Source organism: Oenanthe melanoleuca, chromosome 6 (assembly GCF_029582105.1).
Source record: "Oenanthe melanoleuca isolate GR-GAL-2019-014 chromosome 6, OMel1.0, whole genome shotgun sequence".
NCBI lineage: Eukaryota > Metazoa > Chordata > Aves > Passeriformes > Muscicapidae > Oenanthe > Oenanthe melanoleuca.
The window spans coordinates 17191879-17205348 of NC_079340.1; the positions used below are offsets into that span (position 1 = coordinate 17191879).

Below are 13470 nucleotides of genomic sequence, written 5' to 3' on the forward strand. Positions count from 1 at the left end.
AAAGTCAATGGTTTTAGAAGCCCTCCTTAGGACTGTGGTGTTTATGAAAGAATGACCCATTTGCTTTCCTTGCTTGCTGAACTCATCTATCAGGTATCTTAGGCAAATAAAAAGAAAGATAAATTAAACAGTGGCACGTACAAAATCACAGTGGCTTGGATGCAGAAATAAAAAAAAACTTCTTAAAGTCAACTACTATAAAGCAGTAGGATTCCTCTAACTGCTGCTAGGCATTTTTCTGTGTAAACATGAGAAACCAATTACATTTTTCAATTCTCAGTTCTTCTATGGGCTTTCCAAGTGATCTTATGCCAGTCACTCGTGCCCTTGTATGTCAGACACAGAAATCCATGTGTGCAATGCAGGATGGCACTGCCTGCCCTGCAGCAGAGCTGGTGGAGTGGAGAAGGGCAAAGATAAAGGGACAAGGACCAAAGGAGTCTCCTGACGTACATAAGCTAGAATAAATTGGCTTGTGTAACCCTGTGCTTTCATGCTGCTCCTCTGGAGAACTGGTGATTCATTCACAGAACAAACTGGTTATCAAAGAATGAAGAAATCTCCAGGCAGCAAGGGAAGGCAACAAAGCACTGGGGACTTCTCAAACCAGGGCTCTGGATCCTCTATAATCCTCAGTTTATATCTGCTATGAAACAACATCTTTATCATTTGTCAACAGCACCGATGAAAGGTGCTGGCACTATTACCAAATCCTATCAACACCTACAGTTCTCCATGATTTTTATGAAAGTCCCAGGCTAAATCTCTAAACATAACGAAGTCAAAAATTTCCTTGAATCTATCTAAGATGCATCCACAGCTCCCAAACTTCCTAAAAATTCTTTCCTTCCCTCGAGGCTAAGACTTTGAACTTCATTCTGAGCTTGCCATCTGACTTCAATTTAACTCCTGAAATTTTCAATGAAGTCAATTCCCCTCACAGAATAACCATGGTTTCTTACTTGGAAAAGACTGACCTATTTTACACAAGGTATCAAATTTCTACTGCCAGCTGCAAAGGCACTGATGCAATCCAGAAAAAAGTAGCACTGCAACAAACCAACATTTCTAGTACCTTCTTAGGACTATCAGAATTACTTCTTTTTTTCTCTTGAAAAGGGTACAGCCAGCAAGAGGATTGACTATGATAAATCAATAGGTGCCCATCCCTGAAAAGCTAGGGAGATCTGTGTCATGGATTAGTCCTCACAGGAAGCATTCTGTGCTCTCAGAGTGCCCAGCTCTACATCACAGAGCTGCAGCCCTGCAGAGCAGAGTTACTTCAGCACAGCAGTGGGTGTCCTTCACCCCCGAGAGGAATTCTGCACCTACATGTTGCTTACCAGCTGGGAAGTGTCAGAAGTGTGCCCAATCTACCAACAGGGAAAAGTCAAGGCCAGACAAAAATATTAGCAAGAAAATGTTAGTTTCAAAATCCCATAGAGGGAGTACCAGTGAAGTGGTCAGCATTTAATAACTCTCCCCACACCACATTCCTCCAAGCCAGGTGTCATGTCCCACTGCAAATGGTGCCAAAATGCCATCAGTGCCAGTCATGTCAAACCCCTCATGAACACCAGTGCTTACAGAAGAACCTGATTTCCCCTCCCTCTCTCCCAAGCTTCCCGCTAAATATCCCTGTTTGTAAAGCTATTTGTAAAGGACTTTTATTTGCAGTGGCAATTTTAAAGGCAGATTAAACAAAAAATTACTACAACAAAATGTTTGCTAAATTATATACTAAGTTGTCAAATGTCATCAAATATGAGTTCCACCACTGACAAACAGAACTACCCCATACTATTGAAAATCCTGAGCCATTTCATTTCATTGGAATCCTATCTTCCACACTGCAGAATCACTGTTACTATCAGCATAAAGTAACTTGCTGCTCTTTGTGGCTGGATCAGACTAGGAGAATAAGTGAAGCACATCAAAGACCAGCACTGGGGTGTGACACACACTCATCAGCACCTGGGACAAGCCATGGGGAAGTGACACAGACAGGGAATCTTATGTATCCTATTGTGGAGGTTTGTACCAGTAGATCCACCACGACAGCACTGTGGCTGTCTGAAATAAAAAAAAAAAAAAAACAAAAAAAACCAAAAAGCCTGTGTTGCAGCCAGATCCATCTTGCAGGCTCACACCTCTGAGGTTCCCTACTTTCAGCCATCAGCTACCTGGCTCAGCTCCTCACATCAATCAAAGGCTGCCACACCCTGCCCTGGCCCTCCTCCCTGCACTTTCCCTGCTGAAGAAGCCCAGCCAGCCCCACTCTGCAAAGTGAATAGTGACCCACAGCTGACAAGCAGTTTGGGTACCTTTTGGAATCAAGCAGGATGGTGAGGCTTTAGCCCTCAGAGGTGACATAATTCTCATGGTGAAGGAAAGTACACAGCTGCTGTGGGCAGCTGGAATGTTCCAGAAAGCATCTCAGAGCCTGTTTCTGCTGCTGCTTTCGCTAGGGTAAACCAGGAGTGGGACCAGAGAAGCAGCAAAATTTCCCCAGGTTTATACCTATGCAACTGGGACCAGAATTCAGCCCAAATGAAGTTGAAAAAAACCACCACAGAAGCCATTTGCCTTGAGCATGCTCTCTGCTCCATGAGCTCTCTTCCCATTACCCACAAGACAAAGAGAAAAGTCAGCAAACCACAATACAGGAAAGAATGTCCTCCCAGCCACATCAGGACTGGGGCTTGGAGGAGCAGCTGCTGCTGCAGCTCCTGCTGCTGCTCTTTTCCTTAATTTTATATTGCTACTGCTTGGTGGGAGGGGAAAAGAGGAGGTCAGTGAGTATTTCTGGGGGTGGAAGGAAGTGATGTGATTCCAAGGCTTGATTCCACTCCTGCCAACTTTGGAGTGATTCCTTCTGGTTTAGCAGAGCTCTGTGTCAGCATAAAAACCCTCAGCATGTTAGAATTGTGCCTACCCAATCTGAAGTATTTCACTGATGTTTGTGAAGACAAAGAACAAGAAAGGTTGGAAACTTTGTCTTCCTTCCTAAGAGGCTCCCAGTAGCAGTGGAAGCGGGAGCCTGGAGGAATGAACAGCCCTGGCATAAGGGGTGCCACTCTCAGCCCAGCCACTTCAGCAGGGAAATAGCAGGAGGGCCAGTTGTGTCTGTCCTAGAGCACATGTGTTCCACAGCTACTGCTGAATTCCCTGTCAGGAGCCCATATGGATCAACCCAGCACAATATACAGCAATCATCTAGCTTTGCAGTCAAAGTTAAAACCCCAACACTACCCAAACAGTAAATATTTTTATTACCATATGTACACAAAGAAGGCAGCAGGACCCAGAGCCTTTCATCCCTGCTGAAAGTGACAGAGTGAAACCCCTTGCAAGCACAGAGCTGCTCCTTGTCCTGCTCCACACACACACACACACAACCACATCCCATGCCCATTTGCCTCCATTACAGATTAGCTGAAGGCAGCAATTCCAGACATCCTGAAGCAAGTAAAAGAAACATTATTACTGATGCTGGGTTTAGTCTAAATATGGTGTAAGGGGAGTATAAGATTTCTTAATTTTGTAGGTCCCTGCAAGTCTCTACCCTCTGAAGCTAGTGCTGGCCCCGGACATTATCCATTGCTCACAAATGTGACACTGTTGTTATTTGGAGAGCTCTTTGTGGCTACAGCCACACTGTAGACAACAGAATTCTTGCACATGGCTAATAATGGCTCTGCAATAAAAGCAAACCCTGGGGCACTGAGTTTGCTGTGGTTTCAGACATGCATGCCTGAGTGTTCATCTCCCTTCTGCTCCCTTCTGAGCCACCAGAGCATTCAAAGTGACAAGAATCCTCCTCTCCCAAGCAATGCATCTTGCAAGCATGGAAGGGACCTTGACTGGGTGATTCATCCAAGCAAGGAAGGACTAGTTTCTATCATCTGCTCCAGAGGCAATTAGAAACATGGGCAGAGACAGCCATTCTGAGACAGAACTTGATTCAGAGTACTTGTAACATTAATGGACAAGACAAGGGCTGGAATGGGGAGGGGAAGATGCAGAGAAGTGACTGCAAAATGGGTTTTAATCCTAGGCCAGCATCCGAGTACAAGACCCAAAGTACTTGAATACAAAAGGTTTCATGACCAAACCCACTAGTTCCATAGCTTTTGTCCTACGGATAAGGTCTGCACCAATATTACAGATTTCTATGAAATCATGCCTCAAACAAAACACTGCCCTTTGATCCTACAGTCATCCATCTCATTCACAAATCCTATCCACCTGGTGCCATACCATAGTTCTTACTAAGTTCCTCACCAACAACAGGGCATAAAATAAAATTCAGAAGCCATGCTCACACTGTAAAGCTCCAGGGATGCTCTGAGCAGCATCAGAGCAAGAAGACCCACTCTGAGCATCCTGGTACTCTTCAGCATAGGGAGCAAAGAAGGGCACACAATCCCAGCCATGCTGCAACACTCTTTAAAAAGTGCAAATGATAGGCAGGAGCAGGGATATACAACTCCAGAGCTGTTAGTAGCTCACAGGAGTCAATTCATTTCTACATTTGAGATGAGAAGATTCGGTCCTACTACACCTCATACAAATTCACAGTTTACAATACTGAATTTGGCCTGCAAGCCCAGACAAAAGTAATGAAATTCTCATTCACTGAGCACACAAATAAAAATCCTAGGTCAGTGGGAATCTTACGGTTTACTTCCTTGGCTCAAGCCCCAAATAAATCAGATTTAGTTACATGCATAAATAGGCTGCAAATGACAAGCTGCCATGGCTTTTTCTTCCCGTTAACTGTACATGTTTTATGTCAAATAATCGTTACCCATTAGCTTTGCCTTGTGTTTCATGAAGAATTTTTTTATTGGACTGAAGGAAGGAGAATTGATTTTCCTGAATATTTCTTTTTTTTTCTTTCCTGAAAGAAGCTAAAGCTGGCAGAAAAATATCAGACAAAATACAGACAAATAAAACCTGGTCCAAATCACATAGGTATGTCTGAAACAGAATAAAAATTTGCTTTGGAACATTCCAAGCAATTATACCTGGTTGTAAGCAAATCATAGCACTGGCTGCAATATAACCACAACAAAGAAAGACACAAAGGCAAAACACCAACAGATAACATTTTGAAAACAATAAAAAAATTTTGCTTACAGGCAAAATTGCTTACAACTTACAGCAAAGGAGGAAGACAGACAACCACTTTTAAATACACAGAAAACAATGCCATCAAAGGAACAAAGCTGGTACTTTTGTTCAGACAGCAACTCCTCTCAGTTGACTTGCATCAGGTCATCTTACAATGAACTTAAGTCTGGCTACAGTAGGTAGATATTCTTAGAGAAACAGAGTTCAGCAGTGGTTTAAAATTCAGTCAATACCAACTTTTCAAATATAGTTTAAGTAGGTGATAGAACATGTGTTCAGATACCTGTTTTTGCCAGCAGTCTGATTTTCCAGCCACAACAATGTTGTTTAGCCACCCCTCCCCTCCCCACACACTGTGTAAACCCAGCACACAGAATGGCAGTGGACTGAGATAGCCTGGACAGAGAAGCTACAGAAGCTCCCACAGGTCAAGCCCCATGCTAAGGATCTTAGGCTGGGACTACATGAGGCAGGAAAAGAAGCACAGGGCTGCAGTGAGACCCTAAGGCAAAAAATATTTGCTCTCACTAGAACTTGTAATTCATGAGTGCTAAATTCATTCAATTCATTGGCAAGGAAATCATCAGGGGGAGGGCAAATAATATGTTTACCAAATGCTCTTTGGTTGCTTTAAATATAGCATATTGTGAAAAAAACATCATACATGGAGATCAGCAATTCCCTCTAGTACTCTTAAAATTGTAGAAGGTGATCTTAAATAGCAGCTCCTAAATTGCTTTTGTTCTGAAAGCTTTTGACAAATCAGGAAGGATCAACCTGTTTCCCTCCTGACATTTCCCACACCCACTGCCTTTTCAATGGCAAGTTGAGAAGGGTGACACAGACCCTAAAAACAAACTCAGGAAGGATATTGGACAGGGTAGCTAATTCCCACCTAATCAGAGGTTGTGCTCTTCCCCACCAGTGACATTCACCTCTGGAGCAAGGCTTACAAAGTTGAAAGAGACACACTGCAAAATGGATTACAAGCAAGAGACTGGGCATCTTGTACTGATGTCTTTACCAAAGTTGCTGGTGACATGGATGCTCTTGGGAGCACAGGAGACACAGGAAAATTGATGTGGAAGGCAATATTGTTGCAGGCCCAGAGAGACAAAGAGGGAATATACAGAAGTTAAAGGGGAAGATGAGGACTGAAGAAAATGCAGTTAAGCCAAACTCTCCAGTTATATCAGTTATAATTCAAGAAAACCAGCCAAGACTTTATCAATATATTTCCGCTGCTGTGGACTGTGCAGTAGAAAAAGGAAACATTTTCCCAAGTCTGTGCAGCTAATTTTTCCTCAAAATCCAAACAACTTTTAGCAAATATCCCAAATAGAAAAAATGAGAACACACTTTTGTCTATCTCACAGTCAAAAATAATCAAGAAGTTCTTTCATATGTGAATTACAACACAGCAGCAACTCAGATCTGTCATGTCAAACATTGCCAGGAGCAGATATTTATGCTAAGTATAAGTCCTCACTTTAAAGAGGTTTTTATTTGTTGCATTAATAAGCAATCATAAAGATGTTACCAGGCACTGTTATAATTAGGAAACATTAGAGGTCAGTCATGCTTTCTTCTCTTCAAGTGCAATTCAGTTTGATTACAAACAACAGCTGGATGTTAACAACAAGGCAGGATGAAAGGGAGTTATTTACATTCTCAAGCACAAGTATGTCACTACAAGACCTGATGGTCAAGCAATCAAATCCCAAACAGGGCCTGTGCTTCACAGTTTGGGATGGGACAGAAACAAGTTCTTTGTTAACTAGGACAACCTAAGCAAACGAAGCAACCAAAGCAACTACTCAACAATCCATTATGTCTGGCTTAAAAGCTAAAGAGATTTTTATGTTGTTTAAAGGTAAAAATGAGAACTTTGCTATCACAAGTGAGTTGATCTTACCACATGCCATGGGAGAGATGGGTGTGCCAGCTGCAAGGTATACTGCCTTACCTCATGCAGAGAGTGACTTAGTTGCAAACAGAAGAATTTTTGCCGCTTCATTATGATACTTTAAAGTTTTCCACTATGCCTCTAAACAAGCTCAGGCCTGCACAACTCATAAAGCACAAGAGCAGAGCAAGATTGCAGACTCTAGGCAGCCGCCTCTGCAGCCAGCAAATGTCGTTCTCCCAGCTCCAAGAGATTTCCTCATTTAAGCATCCCCAGAGACAAGGAAGCCCTAATGTAGCTCTGGCACGGTCAGCCAATCCTAAGGAGGATGATGGCTGGTCTCCCTCTCACACATGCTGCTTTTCCCCTTCATTATGCCACTTTTTGAGGCATCTAAGATTTAGTGGCACTGCTCTGATCTTGCTCATCCTATGGAGTTAACATGAAGGACTGCAATTAACTTCAGGCAGAGAAAAATTGTAAGGAAACAGCAAAGTTGTTTTTTTTTCCTAATTGGCAACACATATATTATACCAATAACTTCACCAGAAGATGATCTTTTCCATCTGATGGTTGTTGCCTGCAGGATTAAATCCTCGCAGTCTCTGCCTGGCAGAATGAAAAGGAAAAATCATGCCCCAGTAAAGTCATTGCAGTAACACACACTGCATAAAGAGAAAGATTTGTTGTCTTCTTCCAGATTGCCTCCTACTGATGTGCGACATCTTTCTATTGGGAAGCAAAGCAATGCAGACTTAAAGTCATTGTGGTTCACCCAAGCAGACTTTAGAGACAGGAGCTGTCATTCAGCTCACTACAGGGACACAGGATTAAAGCCTGGTGTTTTCACACAACCAATACTTCATTCCCAGTGTTAACGAAGACTGAATGCATCTAACTCCAGACTGGCAGGGAACCAACAAAGAGAGGCAAACCCCAAGCCATAGGGGTATACTTTGTGGTGCATATGGCTGGGTTTTCCTGAGGTTTCTCCCACTTGAAATTAGAGACAGAATTCTTCACAGATACATGTCAGCATGGATCCAATACTAAAAAGAATTGTTCACTGCATTTACAGATTTACCAGATGCTTCTGATAGGCAGAAGACAGGAAGCCAATCTGAAATACCCTGACTCTCCTCAACACTAATGAATTCTTAACACTATCTAGCTCCTTCCTGATGAACTGCCCCAAGACTCAGGGTCTATCCACTGAACCAGTCCTCCATGCCTCCATAAAGCTCCTTGTGTTGTGCCAGATGTCACAGAATACAGCTGGGATAAATACACCCTCAGCCAGCATGGGACCTATGGCTCCTAAGATCTGGCACTCTAATATTGCCCATATGGGTTGTAATGCAATCTCATTGAGACCAAAAGCAGCTTTGCCACTCATTGTTACAGGCTTAGTAGGAGCAGGGATAGATTCTAAATAGATTCCAAATAACACTTAACACAACTTTTTACCAAAGGGGAAAGCTTTGTTATAACTCTCAAAGCTCATAAAGACTCAGTTTGCAATTGAAGCTGAGAATTTTCCCACTGGAACCCCAATGCATGACTTTTTGCTTCAACCATGATCATATCCAGTTTCCAGTGGGTCACTGTAGTGAATGGACAGCACCTGAAACAAAATGAAAGATCTGTGGCTTTCTATAAGAAAATATATTATTTCAGGTCCAGAGTACTAGAGAGGAACTTGCTTAGATGATCAACTTCCTAGTGTTTGAAGATCATTATCTCTGAGCAAATTGCTCTCTTCTCTGCTTTTATCTCCTTGAATACAATATGAATGGTAACAGCACAGCCAATAAAGGGATTTCTGAAATATAGATGAAAAGTAGCATAGGGGCACAGTGTGGAGATTGCTAGGGATACTCAATGTCACTGTAACAAGGAATTGAACTATAGAAGACAGAGAAGCCATACTGCTATCACCAGCATTCATTGTTACAGGAAATTCAGTGTGGGAACTGGGCATAACGACAGTGCCAGTCACTTCTAGGAACCTGGCAGGAATGAATTTGAGAACTAACACTAGCCCCCCACAGAGCCCTTTCTAGACACAAAGGTTACTTCAGGAACAAGTTCTAAGCAAAAGAAAAACAAAACAATGACCACATGGTGGATTAGTGTATCTTTTAGAAAGGCAGAATTCCTTTGATCTTCAGCTTCTTTTGCTGTAAAAACAGAATCACTATTTAATGAAATATACATCTTGAGTGATAGTGACTTTCTGCCCCTTGCAGGCTGTACAGAGGGCTTTATGGATTGATCTGTTCTCCCAACTGGGAAATAGAACAATGCTGACTTTATACCTGGCCTCAGGGTAAGAATCACAAGTCTTCCATCTTTCATAATACCCTGTCACACAGGTAACCCAGGATGTATTAGATAGCACAGCCATCACACAGTGGGACACTAACAATTTACTCCTTGAGTTAATCCCTTGGTTCAACCCTCTGTCAAGCCAGAGCAGTACACCAGAAAAAAGAGAAATTTGTGCCTTCTGAAAAACACCTGTGGGTGCACCAGTTTACCACTTGCTTTGCTAGTGCTTGCTAAAACATGCCTACACATGTGAGCTTAATAATATCCCCCCGCCATACCTGAATTCAGCTGACATAGTATTCAAGAGAAGTATTTTACAACCTATTTTAATAGATGCAACTCAAACACAGGTTTAGAAAACTCCAATGCAGCAGAGCAAAAATAGGTTTTATAAAACCTCTTCTTATTAAGTGAACTTGTAAAAATACAAGCACTCCATATAAGCAGTCTAGTCTTAGCTTTAGGTAGGTCTGCATGGTCTTAGCACTCCTAAGTCCCACGAGTGACATCTCTGCACACAGTCCAAGCCATGACACAAAACTCCAGGAATGATGGGGGCACTAGCCAACATCCCCTCAAATTCAACACTCACAGCCCACATCCCACATGCTACAACCTGAAAGCAACCCAATTCCCCAGGTTTGCATGCACAACTTATTCAGCATAAAGGACACTGCTCCCCTAAGTGCTCCACTTGGGAAATATGCAAGTTTTGGGGAGCAAAAATAAAGAACAAGCTCCGCACGTCATATTTAGTATCAGGAGAAGTCATCTGGGAAGACAGGGGAAAGAAAGAAGGAACATCCCCGCTGCTGCAAGGAGTCACTGAAGGGTGAATAAACGTTTTTAAATGCGACTGTCACTTACTTATCCAGGACGAAGTAGAGATCAAAGGCACCGTGACAGGACCGCTGCTCTTCTTGCTCTTCCTCCTCCTCCGGCCGGGCGCAGCAGATTAGGCTTCCCATTGCCAGCAAAAAGCAGCACAAAAATGCCGCTTTCTCCGCACTGCTCCAGCAACTCGCCATCTTTTCCCTCTCCTTAATTCCTCCTCCCCCAGTCTCTCTCTCCCTCTGCAAATCTTACAGGAACTTCGGAAGCACCGAGAGCAGAGAGAAAAAAATCAAATCAAAACAAAACAAGACAAAGAAAAAAAAAAAAATCACTAACTTTAGGATCTCAGCTCCGAGAGCTCAAGGCAGCCCTGCCCGCGGGGCGCCGGAGCGCTGGCTCCGGGCAGGGGTCTCAGCCCAGGCAATTGGTCCCCAGAGCCCAGTCCCCATTCCCTGCCGCCTCGGCGGCTGCCCCGAGCGCCTCAGCCCGTCCCGCAAGGAGAGAAGAGGCTCCTCTCGCACGGGCCAAAGGCAGGAAGGGGCAGAGGGAGGGGAGCGGGAGGAGGGAGACAGGATCTTATGGGGGGCAAGCTGAACCGGGACTTTCCTGTTCCGGGATACCGAGATGGCAAAGGCTGCTGCTAGCGAGGGACCGAGGTTAGGGACCAGTGCCGGCCCCGCCGGGGCACAGGGCGGGCGTTCCTCCCTCCTTCGCTGTCGGACTGCCCTCGGGGCAGCACAGCGGGAGCGGGGCACGGCACTCCGCCGGCGGGCAGGGAAAGCGGCCGGGGGCCGGGACAGCCCAGCCGCATTCCGGAGCATCGCTGCGCGTCCTGCTCAGCCTCTCTCCCGCAGGCTCGGAGCGGCTGGAGCCCAGAGGTGATTAGAGCTCAGGGGTGGCAGCGCCCAAGGCAGAAAGAAGTTGCCGTAGGAGATAGGCGTTATAGCAAAAATCTGTGACAAAGCAGAAGTGGGAGCACAAAGCGAGGGGGCACTTAAGAAAAATCTGTTTGCAGCAGAGTGCAATGAAAAAGATTATTGCTTCGGGGCGGGGGTAGGGGCAGGTTTTCACGGCTCTCTTGTGCCACAGCAAATTGTTTCTCGTCGTGGAAATCTTGCTTTACTCACACTGGAGTATGAATATATCCTGCAGGCGATGAGTAATGATGAAATGAAATCTCTTAATGGAGGCTTTGCACAGTAGCATAATCACTCCCCGCCTGATACACATAGGTTACAAAGCGCTGCCCTAAAGAGATTGCCCAGCTCATCTGGACGCTGTCTCCAAAGTTTGAATAATTAGCGGCTTCCAGCCCCTTTCCCCTCCCCCACACTCTCTGCAGGTCCTAATTAATGAAAAGAGCCACGGGGAGGGATGCTAGCAGAGTCATGTTGCATGACAGAGTTGGGGCTAGACATTTCTCTCTCGGGGCGAGGTTCCCATCGCGAGCCGAGGAGGAGGGAATCCATCCCCCGTGGGGTGCTGGTGTGCTGTCCCACCGAGCACAGCCCCCGAATACCCAACGTTTCGCCGGGAGCCGCTTCTACGTGCCAGCAACAAAAAGCGACACCTCGTGCCCGTGACAAAGGTGGTGCCCGCGACAAAGTGCTATCCGCGACAAAGGTGGTACCCGCGCACCCCGCCGGGCTCGGACCGCTGCCCTGCGGCCGTGGGACGTGTGCGTTGTTTCCCCACCGCACACGGCAGCTCTGCCCTGGGCCGTGCCCGCTCGGCCCTGCCTGTGCGGCTCCGTAGGGAATGGTGGGATGGGTGCTCCGCGCAGCCGGCGAGCCCTTTCCCTGTGCGCCAGGCGGGGACACGCGTGGCGTGCCCCTCCGCACAAAGCCCCTTCCCCGCCGGACCCCGCGGCCCCTCCAGCAGCCCTGGCGTGCTTTGTGCGGTGAAGGCTGCCGCCCGCGAGTCTGAAAAAAAGTTTGCCCTTCGGGGAAAGCATCTCCAGTTGCCTGTTTCTGTGCTGGACCGAGTTCAGACACATCCAACCGCGGCGGCGGTCGGCGACTTATCAAGGAAAGATTAGAGGGTCCACCGGTTTTCAGCCGCTTGCTTGGTTTAACTATGCACAGCTAAAAGCTGAATGCACTGCTTGAGCTCACCACTTGAAAGGTTTTTTGAGCACTAGCCAGTTGAGACCCAGCGATTACTTAGATCATGGAGAAATAGAAAAAACCCACATCCTCCCTGGCGACATTCACAAAAAATGAGCAAGCGGCTGCTGAGCTGCAGGAATCCCCCGCTTCCTCCCTCGCCGCCGGGTTTCGGCCTCGCCGCTGCCCACTAGTGTCCGCAGCCCGAGGGGTCCCCGGAGCCCTCGCCACCCCCTACCCAAAGCAGCCGCCCTTCCCCGCACACACAGCCTTTCAAAACGGAATAAAAATGCTGATAGCGTCAGATTCTCTAGGTGCCTCGTGAATATCAAATTGTGTCGTAAAGTAACGCGGCAGACTTCAAGGGAGTCTCCAAAGCAAAGTAAGGCACCGCCGAGAAAAAAAAAAATCACTATTTTTCCATAAGGTGTACTGCCCTTCTCTGAGGTCTAACATGTCCTCTGCAAAGAGAGATGGCGTGCACATCTGCCTCCTCCAAAGGGCCCGGAGAGGAGCACGTTTTAGGGCTAGGTGGGCATATGCAAAAGCAAGGGCACGGCTGAGTTCTGCCATGGTCAGTGCTGGGCAGAAACACCCTGGGGAATGTGGGGCTGCGCCTTTGCTAGCGCCCCTTCCCTGCTCCTCCAGCCCTTGAGAGGAGAGGACCGGGGGCGGCGGGGGCTTGCGAGCCGGAGCTTTTTGTTTTAAACAAAACACGTTTTCCGACCGGCCTGAGCCCCTCCTGTGGCTGTCACACCCATGCCAGGTCCCAAGCCCGAGCGAGGTTTGTGTGGCGTCAGGAGGGGACCGGCGGGCAGAGCCGGTGACCCTGGCGCTCGGAGTCATTTGATCGGGTCTTGCTCGAAGGAAAATCACACCAAGCACCAGCAGAGCTGACCATAAGGTGCGGATCTCACCCTCCCTGCGGCACAGGTTACCTCAGCGCACTCTCACGGTGCCTCAAGCTCCGTAAAGCAGATTAGATTAGACCATGTCTAATTGTCCCTTCTTACACCTTCTGTCGCTACTTGCGTAAAGGCTGCAAAAAATATAAACTCTTGGGATATGAAGTACAGTGGGAATTGTCCATCCCAGTTTCCTGACACCTGCATCCCAAACCGGCAGATGTTTCCCAAGTGGTGTTAGGAGATGCCACCG

At 46.3% G+C, this 13470-nt stretch overlaps 1 protein-coding gene across 1 annotated transcript in view; it reads right to left on the reverse strand.

Moving 5' to 3' along the window:
- ANTXRL (ANTXR like) overlaps positions 1–10976 on the reverse strand; it is a 55911-nt gene extending 44935 nt beyond the window's left edge. Inside the window, exon 1 of the mRNA XM_056495066.1 lies at positions 10241–10976. Coding sequence (XP_056351041.1) covers positions 10241–10401 — 161 coding nt within the window. The 5' untranslated portion in view covers positions 10402–10976. The remainder of the gene's footprint in view (positions 1–10240) is intronic.
- Between the last annotated feature and the right edge of the window lie 2494 nt (positions 10977–13470).